The sequence below is a fragment of the Aquarana catesbeiana genome, linkage group LG08, assembly GCF_042186555.1.
Source record: "Aquarana catesbeiana isolate 2022-GZ linkage group LG08, ASM4218655v1, whole genome shotgun sequence".
Lineage (NCBI taxonomy): Eukaryota > Metazoa > Chordata > Amphibia > Anura > Ranidae > Aquarana > Aquarana catesbeiana.
In genome coordinates, this window is record NC_133331.1 from 93,377,665 (window position 1) to 93,393,897 (window position 16,233).

At 41.2% G+C, this 16,233-nt stretch overlaps 1 protein-coding gene across 2 annotated transcripts in view; it reads left to right on the forward strand.

The window, feature by feature from the left end:
* The window catches only part of SEMA4G (semaphorin 4G), a 309,056-nt gene that overhangs the window by 74,223 nt on the left and 218,600 nt on the right, over positions 1-16,233 (forward strand). For both annotated transcript variants that reach the window (XM_073596158.1, XM_073596157.1), the window contains exon 2: positions 14,126-14,279. In XM_073596158.1, the coding sequence (XP_073452259.1) occupies positions 14,162-14,279 (118 nt within the window). In that variant the 5' untranslated portion in view covers positions 14,126-14,161. The remainder of the gene's footprint in view (positions 1-14,125; positions 14,280-16,233) is intronic.

Sequence of the window (16,233 nt, forward strand, 5' to 3'; positions counted from 1 at the left end):
AATCCAGTGGTGATCAAATGCCACCAAAAGAAAGCTCTATTTGAGGGATAAACAATAATATAAAATTTGTTTGCATACAGTGTTACATGACTGCACACTAAGGCCCCTTTCACACTGAGGCGGTTTGCAGGCGGTATTGCGCTAAAAATACCGCCTGCAAACCGCCCCTAAACAGCCTCCGCTGTTTGTTCAGTGTGAAAGCCCGGTGCGCTGGCAGGACGGTGAAAAAAGTCCTGCAAACCGCTTCTTTGGTGTATTCACCGCTCCTAAACCGCTCCTGCCCATTGAAATCAATGGGACAGCGCGGCTATACCGCGGCAATACCGCGGCTATAGCCGTGCTGTACGAGGGATTTTAACCCTTTTTCGGCCGCCAGCGGGGGTTAAAAACGCACCGCTAGCGGCCGAATACCGCTGCAAGAACGACGGTACAGCAGCACTAAAAATAGCGCTGTTGTACCGCTGACGCCCCCACCGCCCCAGTGTGAAAGGGGCCTTACCAGTAAAAATAGTGCGGTGCCTAATAGCAAATAAATGGACTGGGGGCCCATAACTTTGATGGTCACCTGACAAACCAATGATAAAACGTATCTGACAGAAAGGGATAGGGTCGGCTAAGTTGGCCTATTGTTCTGCAGCATCGAGCATCCTAGATTTTGGGGATTCTACGGTCCGAGGAAGGATACAGACATATATAGAAATACCTGCTGGATGATGTAAAAGGAACTTAGATTTTCACCCCTTCCCAATGGGCTTATCCTAATATATTTCAAATTCTTGGCTAGATTAAGTGCACACAAACCATGGATTAAATAGGTTTGTGTGTGTGTGTGTTTTTTTTGCAATTAGTATATCTACTTTTGGAGTTGTATGGTGCATATAGATGCAAATTTCTCCCTAGGAGATATTTCTAGTACAAAATGAAATCCAAGACAACAAATAAAAAAGATCTTTGCAGTGGGTTCCCGTGCATCATTGCTCTTCAGCTTTGAGTAAAATGTAGCATTCCTACATGCAGCCCAGAGTGCAAACGTAACACTTTGTATTAGCAAAGCATTACTGTGTGAATTGCCCAGTCTACCACTGCTGGCTTGTTTACACCAGCACAGGACCTGTGAAAGGATGCTACACTGTGCGTGTGAAAATGATCTAGATAGATTTATCTGAGCGATCTTTCTGAAAAGAATGTCCATCTGTGACACCAGATAACATGTAACAACTTGAAAAGCACAATAAAGCATACTTCCAACTGTAACGTCAGAAACGCCCCAGTTTATCAGATATGCTCTGTACTTTTCTAGTAATTTACAGCATGCTGTCCTGTTTTTCATGCTTGATATTTTGAATGTTTTATAAATGACAGATCCTTACAAAATTATCCCATAAACCTATATGTATTCACAATAGAAAATAAAAAACATAAAAAATAAAAAACATATCAAATGTTTAAACTGTTAATTTTAGGGAAAAAAAGTAATGTAATTTTGAAATTGAATGCAGCAATGGATTGTATTAAATATAGCTCCTAAAGGAAAGTTTTTTGTTTGCAAACTTCTGTTGTGTGTGTGTGTGTGTGTGTGTATATATGTTTTATTTATTTTATTTCATGTACTTATATAGCGCCGTCAATTTACTCAGCGCTTTACATATACATTGTACATTCACATCAGTCCCTACCCTCAAGGAGCTTACAATCTAAGGTCCCTAACTCACATTCATACATACTAGGGACAATTTAGACAGGATCCAATTAACCTACCAGCATGTCTTTGGAGTGTGGGAGGAAACCGGAGTACCCGGAGGAAACCCACGCAGGCACAGGGAGAACATGCAAACACCAAGCAGGTAGTGTCGTGGTTGGGATACAAACCAGTGACCCTTCTTACGGCTAAAGTGCTACCCACTACACCACTGATTTTATATATATATATATATATATATATATATATATATATATATATATATATATATATAATGATTTGTAAATCGTTTTAACAAAGCAGCAATTTTTTTCGGTTTGGATAGCAGTATTTCCTACTTGCTTGTCACCATAGTTTGCAAATTAAGATATTAAGATGGCATTGTCGGTGCTATGGGGGGCTCTTCCTCCACTAAGGCACGGTTCATACTAGTGCAATGCCAGACATTGCAAGTGATTCGCACCGCATTGCTGTGCAGATCACATGCAATGTCTGTGCGATGCGATTTCAGCCATACAAACTGGCTGAAATCGCATGGCATTCGCACCAAAATGCTGCTGGACCCTTTTTTTGGTCCACACTGAAATCGGATCGCATGGGTGTTCACACCTATGCGATCTGATTCCTGCACCATTTCACAGTTTGCAATGCGATCTGCGAACCGATCTAGGGGTGTTGTTAACTTTACACTCGGTTCGCAGATCTCAGTGTGAACCACTGTGCGATTCAGGTGCACACTGGAATCGCAGGGTTCTCACATCACACTAGTGTGAACCGGGCCAGTCATTTAGCTGTCTATTTCTAGCACAACAGGTTTTGTAAGGCTGGCCATGCATCATACAATTTTCTTGTACAATTTCTATACAATCTCTTTTTGATTTACTGTATTTATCGGCGTATAACACACACATTCATTTTAAGAGGGAAGTTTCACCAAAAAACTTTACATTTTAAATAAGGAACTTTGAAGCAAAATAAGGGTCAGTGCCCATCTGCAGCCTCACCATTGCCATCAGTGCAGCCTGATCAATGCCCATCTGCAGCCTCACAAGTGCCATTAATGCAGCCTCATCAGTCCACATCAATGCAGCAGCCTCACCATTGCCATCAGTGCAGCAGCCTCACCATTGCCATCAGTGCAGCAGCCTCACCATTGCCATCAGTGCAGCAGCCTTACCATTGCCCTCAGTGCAGCAGCCTCACCATTGCCATCAGTGCAGCAGCCTCACCATTGCCATCAGTGTAGCAGCCCCACCATTGTCATCAGTGTAGCAGCCTCACCATTGCCATCAGTGCAGCAGCCTCACCATTGCCATCAGTGCAGCAGCTTCACCATTGCCATCAGTGTAGCAGCCCCACCATTGCCATCAGTGTAGCAGCCTCACCATTGCCATCAGTGCAGCAGCCTCACCATTGCCATCAGTGCAGCCTCATCAATGCCATCAGTGCAGCAGCCTCACCATTGCCATCAGTGCAGCCTCATCAATGCCCATCTGCAGCCTAGAGGGGAAAGGGAGGGGGGCGGAACGAGCGCCAACAGATTACATACAGTGAGAATCTCCTATGATAGACAGAACAGTGGTCAAATGGCGGCCCAGGAGACGGGACTTCCTATTACAGAGTCCGCCAAGTAAACAGGAGATTCTCGCTGTATGTAATCTGACAGGACTTGTCCCGCCCCCCTCCCTGTCCCCTCCCAGGCAGCTCAAATTAAAGGATTGGCGTATAACACGCACATGCTATTTTCACCCAATTTTCATGGTGAAAAATTAGTGTTATACGCCAATAAATACAGTACCTTCTGCTATGTAGTGCAGGGGCCAGCCTGATTGGATAAAAATTGAAAGTAACAATAGAATGGGTAATAGGAGCAAAGGCAAACACACAAGTATTGGTCCAAAATGTTCACAGTATAAGTTCTCAAAGACAGTCCATACCCTTTTGTGTTAGCTTAAAATCCAGAGTGCAGCTCACTCTGTGGTAAACAGACAAAAAGAAAAAAGCGCCACTAAGTGTAGTATTAGATGCAACTTAATACTGCCCCTAAAATGGGTTACTCACAAGAGGGAGGCGTTGGGATGTGTTAGCTGCGTAGCATATTTAGATATAGAAAGATCACCAAACACACCTAACAAACAGTTCTTAGGATATGATTTATTAGGGAGACCTAATGCCAAGGAGAATAAAAGTAGTAACCTCCATCCAGAAGTTAGACGAAGGTGTCACGTCCAGAAACATCGCAGGAAGTCAGCGGTAATATGACGGACCCGAAAGCAATCGGCAGTAGGACACAGGCCCATTTTGTGTAACCAGGCCGCTGTGAGATGGCTGTAATGGAATGTCTTCAGCTGGACTATCTTGTCTTTGGAAGAAATTACCAAGATTTTATACATGTTCACAAATTCTGACCAATCTGAGCAGTAAGTTGAAAGTCCAATGAAGACTATCTACGTTCTACTTTGAGCATTTAAGAATCTGGATTTTGAGTCTGCCATAAGTGCCGCGTAATATACAAAAATCAACTTTAGTGGCATCCAGCTTCTTCAATATTTTCTCAAGGGGCATATTCAAAATTGGGTTACTTAATGACCCCAATTGTGCTTGGGCAGCACGGCAGAGTTTATAGTAATAAAATAAAAAGGTGGGCAGGAGATATAATTCCTACTATATATGCAGAAAGGACTTGAAGCCCTGAGGGTATATAGGTGACACAGGAACTTAAATTGGAATTCCAGCCAAATTGTAACTAAGCCTAAATCTACTCCCATCTCCATTCTAAGACTATTCTATTTACCCTGTCAAAGAAAAGATGTCCATACTTATTCTGAAGCCGCTCTGGTCTGGAGGAGAGGCAGCGACAATGGCTGCAGAGCCTGTGCAGTGATGTCACCCATAGGCTTACATTGCAATATATTACATTCGCACAGCAGACAGCAGCATTGTCAGTTTGGGGGGTGGAAGGTAGTGTTAAATGTATTAGCAGATTTGATTACACAAACAAATTGAAGCCAAACTCCAGACCCTGAACACTCTCACACTTTATAATCATTTACAGCCGTTTTAAAAATGTTTTTCTCTTTTTGAGATAAAGTTTTTGCATGTAAATCGAAGTTGATCATTTTAATCACTTCTGTCAATGTTAAAGTAGTTTTAAAGGCTCAAAGTTTTGTACCTTCTAAGCATGAAGGTAAAAAACTTTCTCTGTGCAGCAGCCCCCCCAGCCAGTGAGCCAATGGGAAGAGAGAAGGGGTGGGGCTGAGCTACACCTCTTTGTATGAATGGACACACAGAGCAATGGCTCAGGGAGCGACCCTGCTTGGGTGCCTCCACTGCAAGCTGCTTGTTCTGGGGGCACTCGGCAGGAAGGAGGGGCCAGGAGGACCGGGGCTGCTCTGTGCAAAACCACTGCACAGAGCAGGTAAGTATGATATGTTTGTTATTTTTTCTTAAGAAATAATATTTGCCCTTAAAGCGGTAGTAAGGTGCCAGAAAAAGAAAAAGCAATGAGCCCCCATGCAGGCTTAAGTCATAATGTACTATCATGTACAGTGCCAGAGCCCTCAAGATCTGGCATGGTATGGTGTCCCTTCAGAGCTCATGTGCCGGTGACGTCACTGTGTAAATTTAGGAGATATTTACTGTACCTACAGGTAAGCCTTACTATAGGCTTACCTATAGGTACAAGTTCAAAAGTGGAGTTTAATTCCACTTTAATATCACTTTAAGTGGTTTGTCTCATCCCTGTAAAACTGATATATTCTGCTGGATGGCTTGAGAAAGACTTGCTGACTGGATCACCAAATAAATTGTTTGCTTTTGGGTTTAATATTGCTTTAAGGTCCTTGGTGTTTAGTACATTAATAGCTTACATGCTTATTAGTAAAACCGTTGGTTCTTAATATTGACTGTTTTCTCCTTGATGTCACTGGTCTCTAGTGCATGGAGTAAATAATGTTAACAGTAGCTCTGCTTACAATCATTCTGCATTTCCTTTTCAAGGGTTATGCAAAGTGCGAACTCCTTGGTTGTAAAATATCAGCTAACCGCAGCAAGCTGTGCTGCATTCAGTAATGTGACGCACACAGTGTTGTTGATATGCAGTGCTACAATGATTTCCTGGAGAGCTCTTTATTTCCATCAGCAATACGCTAAATACGTGTCAGTTTTGTAGAAAGATCATCTGTATGTACAGACATTACCTGACGTGCGCCATTATTCAGGAGTAATATCCGCGGCACTTATTTATAATTCCAGCTGGGCCACAATGTATGAATGAATTTCAGGGCAGAAAGAAAATACATTAGTTGAATTTTTTGTTAATCTTTTATTTTATTAATCAAAACCAATACAAAATTGAGGCAGCTTGGTGAATAAAGAAATACCTTAAAACGTCATAAAAAAACAGCAATTATACAGGGGTAGTCAGAAGTATTTATTGCAATTAGTGCAAGTCTAATGCTGTGTACACACGAGCGGACTTTCGACGAACTGAACTCCGAAGGACTTTTTGATGGACTTTCGACGGAGTTCCGACACAACGGACTAGCCTACACACGATCACACCAAAGTCCGTCTGATTCGACCGTGATGACATACGACCGGACTAGAATAAGGAAGTTCATAGCCAGTAGCCAATAGCTGCCCTTGCGTCGTTGTTTGTCCGTCGGATTAGCATACAGACGAACAGATTTTTCGACCGGACTCAAGTCAGTCGGAAAGATTTGAAACATGTTCTAGTTCTAAAGTCCGTCTGATTTTTCGACAGCAAAGGTCCGATGGAGCCCACACACGATCTAATTGTCCAGCGGATTCGTTCCGTTGAACCTTTGCTGTCGAAAAGTCCGGTCGTGTGTACACGGCATAACAGCAGAAGATTGAGAATCAGCTACTGTGGCTGATGGCTTGTAGTCCCAAATGAACTGCAGAGGCGCTTATGAGTGCTCTCGTAGTCCATCCACAAGCCCTGCAATTTTTAAACAGACATACAGTATGTAGGTACAGGCTGAAAGCTGCCAGGCTTGTCTGCAGAGGCCTGACATTGCACCCCTGATTCTCTGACCACGGGTGCAGTGCTTTCCAGGCTCCTGTGGGAAAAAAATAATAAATGCATATTTTTTTTCCTGCAAAGAAAAATTAATCATTTAAGCTGGTAATCTATATTGGGTTACTATTGTTAACAACACCCCAAACACAGGTCGCAAACGCAGTGCATTTTCCCGCATTTTTGTATCATACAATCCAGTTACAGTGTGTTTCTCAAAAGTAGTGCATGCACTACTTTTGTGCGGTACGGTGCGATTTTTAGCCCATTTAAAATTAATTGGCTGAAATTGCACTGCACAAACTGCATGTGAATCATGTGCGGGCATGGTATGACTCGGCCCTAAAACTAAATGAATGTTTTTAGTTGGGCCTTTAAAAACCAACAACTGATTAACTCTTAAGTTCCCCAGGAAAGTACACAGATTTGTTTACCCTATCACAAAAAACAAGTTTAAGAACTTGTTAGGCAACACATCTAATCTGAGATGCGTTGCCTATGGCAAGGTTATAGATAGATCCCAGAGGCCAGTACTGGAAAGGGTAACGCTACTGTGATGACAAAAAAATATAAGGTATAAAATTGCTGTAAACAAGTCATATTGTAATTTAATGTTAATACAAATCACCCTTCCTTTTCAATTTTCTGTGTGACCCCAACCCCTGCTCCCATGTCTTTGGATTTGATTGACAGCAGCAGTAGCCAATGTGGAGGGACAGAGAGAGCAGCACCACTGCTCTCTGGCACAGCGCTGGCCCAAGAGATCGGGCTCAGGTAAGTATTTAAGGGGGGGGGGGTGCTACACCTATAAGGTTTTTTACCTTTATACTGCGAATGCATTAAGGTAAAAAAAAAACCTTTAGCCTTTACAACCACTTTAAAGGGCATGTCCACATTTAATCCTCTGATAAAAAGCTGTGAAAGGGTAACGTGACAGCTTGGAAGTTTATAGACTTGTTCAGTGTACAAAAATTATAAGCGTAAAGAGATCACCTACATAAAGCTACTTGACATTTTAATTTCAAAGCTGCACACTTGGTTTTGAAGTGCGGTGAGCATGGCAGGAATTTAGATGAACAGTGCTCCATATGGCTCTCAAAGCTGTGTATTCCTCAATAGGCTTGATTGTTCCAGTCCGTTTTTCTAAAAGAACTGTCCTGGGTCTGTGGCCTGAGTCCGTCCAACATTTATAGCTCTGGGGTCTCCTGCCACAATTCTGGCTTATCTCCACCTTGGATCTTGTCCTTCTTGACATAAAAGGGTCAATTTATTTACTCCACATCCAGATTGGGGGGGGAGATTGGTAGTTATTGACATGTACAAATCCGGTGCTGTTAAAATGGAAAACCTGTACCTTTACTTCCCTGTAGATGTACAATACTCTGGGCTAGTATATTGCTGAAGATGAAAAGGTCACAATTACAAGCAATCAGTAACAATAGACAAACAAAAGTTTATTTAAAAGGTATAATGTCTCCATTGGTTTGCAGGGAGTGTCAGGAGGTGACCTTTTAAATAAACTTTTGTTTGTCTATTGTTACTGATTGCTTGTAATTTTATCTCTCTTTTGTAGAATACTTTATAGCTCCTGAAGAAGCAATCCAATTGCGAAACATGTAGAGCTTATTTTGTTCTTCTATATTCCAATTTACTGCAGGATTCCATCTCTTCTAATGTTATGCATTTATTGTATAAATTCACATTAGAAAGGTCTAGCTAGCTGTTTGCACTTTTACTGCAATGTTCTTAAAATCGATTTTTGAATTAAATGTTTAATAATCAATAAATTTATGTATGTTTTACAATTGGTGCCTACAAAGTCCATTTTTGTTGTTCTTGTGTTAATTACATATACAAACGTACTGCACAGTGGATTCAGTAAATCAACCCCTATAAGTGCAGTTGCTCTAGATCTGAGGGGAAGTTCTGTTGATTTCCATCATCCAATTAAAAGTGCTGTTTTTTATTTTCCTTGCATGTCCCCCTCAGATCTACAGCATCTGCACCTCCAAGTGCACATGTAGTGCCCAGTGTATTTGCCTTTAGTAAATAAACCCTATATTCTAGCCACTTCAAGACGGCAATACGTATATTTTATTTATATATATATATATATATATATATATATATATATATATATATATATATATATATATATATATATATATATATATATATATATTATATATATATATAATATATATATATATAATATATATATATATATATACACATTGAAGTGGCTAAAGCTATCAACCATAACCCCGGTATCTTTTTCTTCAGCCGGTGACTTGTCTTCTTATGAAAGCATTCCAAGCGGCTTGATTTTGAAGGACTCTCATCGTCAGTGGGATCCAAAATGTGTGGTTTTCTCTTTTTGTGTTTAGAAGTTCTGCAAATCATACACTTTCCACAACTGAAGAATCCTACTCGGTCTAAAAATATACAGGTCTTTTTAGGCAGGTCAACTACATTATGGGCTAATTTTAGACATAAGTTGGGGGGGTCTGGTATAGATGGGGTCTATCAGGCAGTATTTTTTGTAATTCAACATCTTATTATAGGCCAATGCTCTCTGATGGTTTTCTCTTTCTGTTTATACTAGCGGGTGAAGCCTGTCACAAAGGCGACTCCAAAGTCCTTTCTTCTAGTATCCTCCTTTTTAAACAAGTCCTCTCTACTCATGTCTCCTACCATTCTTTTGGTTTTCTCTGGATCTTTGGAATTGTAACTTTTTTCACGAAAACCTCTCTATTTAAGATCATAATTCTTTTTTTGTTACAATTTCGTCTTACCCTCATCATTTGGCTTTCGAGGATGGCTCCTAGCCATCTGGGGTGATGGCAACTTCCCAGTGGGATATACTCATTATATCAACTTCTTTAAAATACGTTTTGGTAAGTGGCTGGTTGTTTTCTATATACGACAAGGTCCAAAAAAATAATTACGTTCTAAATCAAAAGTTGTTGATAATGAGATGACATACCGGTTGTTGCCACTTTCCCCAAGAAATTGGGAAACACGAGCACTTTATTATATTGAGACAATATTTGCATCCTAAGTTTTTTATTGGATGTTTTTTGAGTCTTTTATTTTATATTGTCATTTGTATTTTTGCACAGTTGCAAGCGCTGTACTTATCCATTTTTTATTAAAAAAAATTGCAAGGATAGCTGTTTTATTCCTTAGGGTCTGTGCTTAAAAAAAAAAAAGTATAATGTTTGGGGTTTCTAAGTAATTTTCTAGCAAACAATACTGATTTCAACTTGCAAATAAAAAGTGCCAGAAAAAAACTGGTCTTAAAGTGTAGACAAAGAGAGGGAGAGGCTATGTTTGGACTTTAATGGTACCGTTTATCAACTGATATTAAACAGTCAAGAGTAAAATTAAGGACATTTTATTACAAAAATATATATGTTGAAGTTTTCACAAAATAAAAACAAGTCATGACAATAAAAACAAACTGCAAAAGTTGCATCCTATCGTGACAACTATAACATAGATACCATCTGTAAACTGGTTCTACATGTTTCGCGGATTTACATTAGCTGCTTCTTCAGGAGCTTTCTATATTTAGATGATGTACAGAAATGATTGTCATATAGCTATGGAGATATTATACACAACATACATTTTGTAAATACACCAAGTACATTTCATGTATATATAAGACATCTGTTGCAAATCTCCCACTGTCAATATGTCTTTCCGAGGTCTGGTCTTAAAGTGGTTAAAACACTTGTCAGTACTACAAGGATGGCTAGCATCTGACACCAGCCATTACTGGGGATTTCGGTGCCATTTGCAACGGAGGATGTAAAGGCAAAGGAATGCTGGCAAGGTGACTATAAAGTGGTTGTTTGGGGGCCGCCGTGACCGTGTCTTTTTAAATAGTCTTTTACCAAAGGATATTTTCCAGTTTTTCAATGCAAGCTGGTGATCAGCGTTCATAGAAAGTTTTTCTCCTCCTGAATCTTGTCACACGGTTCTGGGATCATTCATGGAGCATCTGCTGCCTATGGCATTCCTTCGACTGTTTGTTTATATGTAGAGTATGTTCCTTGTAGGCTGACCAAACAGTACCTTCCAGCCATTTACCATTCAAAGCCAAAACAAAAATAAGCATGACTGTATATTTGCATATCTCAAGGGTTTTCCCTAGACTTAAACAGAAAATACAACCCTCTGCTAGGCTGTGTTCACATCGAAGTGGTTCAAAGCAGTGTAATGCAATCTGTTATCTCACGGATCTCCTAAAAATGTAGGATTGTCATATAAATCAGTTCTGACTATTATATCTGTGTGCGGCAGAGCGTTGAGTTAAATGCTGTCTGCATCAATTTTTTTTGCAACAGTGTGCACTTTGAAACGAATGGTAAACTGTACATGTACTGATGTTAGTGCAATATTACCAACAGCCAAGAAGAATTATTTTATTATTTTTAGGCAAAAAGCATGCAGTAACACCACATGCCATAACTTGTTATAAATGACAAAAAATGCATGCATTTTACAACATGGTGTGGAAATCAAGCGGTTTCTGTATGTAAGGTAGCCACTTAATATGATGTCATACGCACACGGGTGGTGGTTGATCTACTAAAGGCAAGTAGTCTGCACTGTTATGCCCTGTACACACGGTCGGATTTTCCGATGGAAAAAGTGCAATCGGATTTTGTTGTCGGAAATTCCGATCGTGTGTGGGCTCCATCGGACTTTTTCCGTCGGAATTTCCGACACACAAAGTTTGAGAGCTTGCTATAAAATTTTCCGACAACAAAATCCGATCGTTTAAATTCCGATCGTGTGTACACAAATCGGACGCACAAAGTGCCACGCATGCTCAGAATAAATTAAGAGACGAAAGCTATTGGCTACTGCCCCGTTTATAGTCCCGACGTACGTGTTTTACGTCACCGCGTTCAGGACGATTGGATTTTCCAACAACTTTGTGTGGCCGTGTGTATGCAAGACAAGTTTGAGCCAACATCCGTCGGAAAAAAAAACTGATGGATTTTGTTGTGGGAATGTCCGATCAATGTCCGATCGTGTGTACAGGGCATAAGCATAATGCAGGTACAGTTGTGGTAGATCTGAGGGGAAGCTCTGAAATCAGGGAAAGCTCTGCTGATTTCTATCATCCAGTCATGTGCAAGCAAAAATGCTGTTTTTTGTTTTTTGTTTTTTTTTTTATTGTTTTTTTTTTTTTTTTTACATTTTCCTTGTGATGTTCCCTTCAGATCCAGAGCAACTGCACTTACATTGCACAGATAATTTGCCTTTAGTAAATCAACCCCACTGTCTGCATCTTTTGATTCATCTCAATGGGCAGCTGTATACAGCAGTAGTGGCTTCTGATATGGCTCTAAGTATAAGCACTTAAAAACATTTTATTCAACTTGCAACATATACATGAAGCTGTTCTGAGGTAAACTGCAAGAATAGAGAACTATAGACTTTCTCAACTAGAGAGCAGCCAAACCTTGTTCAATTTAAATTCTCATTTCACCGAGGGCAGGCTCAGACTCTCCTCTGGAAGATCCCATGGTGGGCCTTTGCTCCATTGTTAAAAAAAAAAAAAAAATGCTGCTGTGCTGTAACACTTTGCATTCTAGGTAGGATTAGGAACTGCAGGTAGGCAGTATTCATTTTAGTCAGTGGCATCAATACTAAAATTACTCAGCAAAAACTATGACGAAAATCAGTTCCAATTTTTGTCAACAAACCAAAAACGGAACATAAATATTAGGGAGGAATGCAGTTTACACACGTAAACAGCAAAAATTTAACTATAGACTTTCTCAACTAGAGAGCATTCAAGCCTTGTTCAATCTAAAGTGATACTAAAGTTTTTTTGTTTTTTTTTTGTTAAAAAACAGAAAACATGTTATACTTACCTGCTCTGTGCAGTGGTTTTGCACAGAGCAGCCTAGCTCCTCCTCTTCTCGGGTCCCTTGCCAGCTCCCCTGGCCCCTCCCTCCTGCCAAGTGCCCCCCACAGCAAGCAGCTTGCTATAGGGGCACCCGAGCCGAGCTGCTGCTCTGTGTGTGCAATCAGACACAGAGCTGCGCCACGGCCCCGCCCCCTCTCTTGGCTCACTGATGTGACAGCAGCGGTAGCCAATGGCGCCTGCCACTGTGTCTCAGCCAATCAGGAGCAGGAGTCCCAGATCAGCCAAGTTTCTCGTGCAACATCGCTGGATCGAGATGGGGCTCTGGTAAGTATTAGGGGGGCTGATGCACACAGAAGGTTTTTTTATCTTTTAGGATAAAAAAAATCTTCTGCCTTTACAACCACTTTAAATTCTCATATCACTGAGGGCAAGCCCAGACTCTCCAGAACAACCTTTGGGCCCTTGCTCCATTGATTTTAGCTGGAAACCTTGAGCACAATAAAATAAAAATTCCCCAGTAAACCAGTTGTTAAAATTCTTACCCCAGCACTTGAACTTTACAGTTTTTAATGCTGATTAATCAGTGCTGCTTCTCTGAATGTTCTGTCTTCGCAGGAAAGCAGGAGGAGGAGGAGGAAGGAGCAGGGTAGGAAGCTGTGTGTTTCTGCTGACGCACACAAAATAGGGAGACACAATGCTAGTTCCTGCATGCTAGGGTGGCTTTATAGGATGCTGCAAGAGAAAGGAGCTACCCTGAATCAGGAAACCTGGGGCAGTGATCATGGGGGAACTTAAACTAGAACATGGGCAAAGATTAAAAGATAAAGAAGCTGCATGTTCAGTTTAAACCAGCTGCTGAAAGTGCTTAAATTATTTCGTTCAGACTGAACATACATTTCTACAGCAAGAGAAAAACTCACCCAAGCTCTACTGCTATATAGTATAGTTGGTGTGTAGAGTAGTCGGTGCTCTGGCTAATCTAAGCTCCCAAAAGATCCATAGATAGTACAGACCGGCAATGCGACAGCTTCTTCATAGAAAATATTCATTTAAGCATTACAGCAATAACATCATCCAAAAACTGACGCGTTTCGGCCTTAGGCCTTCATCAAAAGCAAGTTGCTTTTGATGAAGGCCTAAGGCCGAAATGTGTCAGCATTTTTTCCATCACACATACCGCTTTATGGTGGGCCCTCCTCCCTTTCTCTGGTGGGCCCCAGGTTTCCAGTCCAGTCCTGACTCAGGGCCACTAAGAAGGAGCGAGATAAAGGCATTTGGCCCAAATACACAAGTTTGATATTTCTTGGTTTTGACCTCTGTCTGGTTCTTATTGCAGCCTGGGTCATGGGGGAGATTTTCCCTCAATTCTTTTCTGTGTCCGTGCATCACTGAGACAGTAAGCCACGGTAAACTGATTTTCTAACCCTTCCCCCTTGAACCAAAATGGAAACTGTTTTTAATATAGCATTCATGTTTTTCTTTTACTTTTCAGGATGAAATTGCCAACACAGGGTTTACTTTAGAGAAGATGAAGAGGCATGTGGCTTGTTACTTTGTGGCACTGTGCACGATAGCAATTGGATATACATCAAAGAGGTCAGCTGCTGATTTGGATGCGACTCCCAGGAAAACTGTAACGTATAACGGTAATTTTATTTTTGTTTTTCTCCTCCTCAAGAGACATTTTGATAATCGTTTTGCCAAGAGAGACAGACATTTTGTATCCTGTATGCTGATGAGCTGATTATAGATATGCCTCTATCGCTAGCATCCATCAGACATTATTGACTGCTTAATGAGCATGGGAGCGATGGCACTTGCTTAAAACAGCAGTTTGTGTTTGTGGAGAATGAATTAGTGCTGCCAATGATGAAGAAGCTCCTGTACGCAGATAGGTAGAGATGCATTGTAATGATACCCCCATGAAAACAGGGAAAAATGTTTTGGGCATCTCACACACCCATCACGTTCTGCTAAATAAATTGCTTGTTTGCATTGGATGAATTAAAGTGATTCTTAAGTCTCGGTTTTTAATTTTTAAAAGTAACAAACATGTTATACTTACCTGCTATGTGCAATGGTTTTGCACAGAGCAGCCCCGATCCTCTTTTTCTGGGGTCCCCCGCCAGTGCTTCTGCCTCCTCCCGCCTGACAGTTGTCCCCATAGCAAGCAGCTAGCTATTGGGGCACTTGTGCATTCTCGCTGCAGACACACAGACACACATATAAGACATTATTTCAAAGTGAAAACACCACCACCGTGCACTTCTAAGCAGTAGTGACAATCCACCCTAGTAGTAGAGCCTGCTTACCAGATGGCAAGCATAAAAGGGCAAGTGGCTTTAGCCTAGCCAAGGCCTTTTAGCTTGCTGACGCTCCCGGTGTTCCTATGGGGGGTAAATCTCCACGCTCCCTTAGGTTATCCTCATGTCGCCATTCAACACGAAAAACCCGGATGACTGGAGGGATGTCTGTGTTCCAGATCTTCTGATGGGGCCTCTCTGCTCCCAGGAGGTTTACCTGTCTGATTGGAGTCACCTGAGCTCAGTCAGGTTGTTGAACTGTCAGGTGGCCAATCGGACAGGTAGAGGGAAGATCAGTAATGTCTTCTGCCTTTTTACAGGACTCTAGATTTTGGTGTGATCGCACTATATGCTGCTGCTTATATGTTTTTGTGTTAGCGCGGTTCTTCCTATTTTACACATATAAGACACACAGAGTGCCGCGTGGCCCTGCCTCTGCTCTCTCCTCACTGGCTGTGATTGACAGCAGCAGGAGCCAATGGCTGTCCGCTTTTGTCTGTGACCCAATATAAAGGGGGAGAGAGCTTCTGTTCTGGTGCACATCGCTGAAACAAGATGGGGCTCAGGTAAGCCTATAGCCTCAATCACACGATCGGATTTAATACAAACTTTTCTGTGGATTTCTGTACAAAGGGCGTTGGCCGGGAACTTGTTAAGCATACACACGGCAGGACTTTTTAGGCAACAAACAGGAACGTAGTGACGTTTCAACGTACTGAGGACACTTCAAAAGAGGACATTCAATTCTCCGGCGCCACCCTTTGGTCAACTTCTGTATTGTTGTCTGATCTTTTGCATTGGTTCTGAGCATGCGTGTTTGTACTTTGTACTAAAGTCAGATGGTTTTGTGTACACACGATCAGACTTGCCGACGTCGGACTAAAAAGATTTGACAATTTTCTTTTAATGCTATATTTAACAGACCAAAAGTGTGTCAATGAGATATTCATTGTTGGGGTTCACACATATGTTGGACCTCTTATAGATGATTACTGTCTTGGTTTTTTTTATTGTGAAACTTAAAATGTTCAGCTTCTCTTCCTCCAAACTAGCTCAGACTCAGGGTTCAAGAATGATAATCTAAATATGAAGTTTAAGTCTATATTTTGCACCATGAAGGATTCCAAGTTCATAGTGAGCAGAAGATGACAGCTGCTGGCCTATACATCCTTCTACTGTATCAGCAACAACCAATGCTAAGCCTCCCTGTAATTAAAAACAAATATTTGACCAGCTTGTAGCCCTCCTGTCTCAATAATTTTAATTTTAATTCTTTTTGGTTGTTGGACTACAGAGT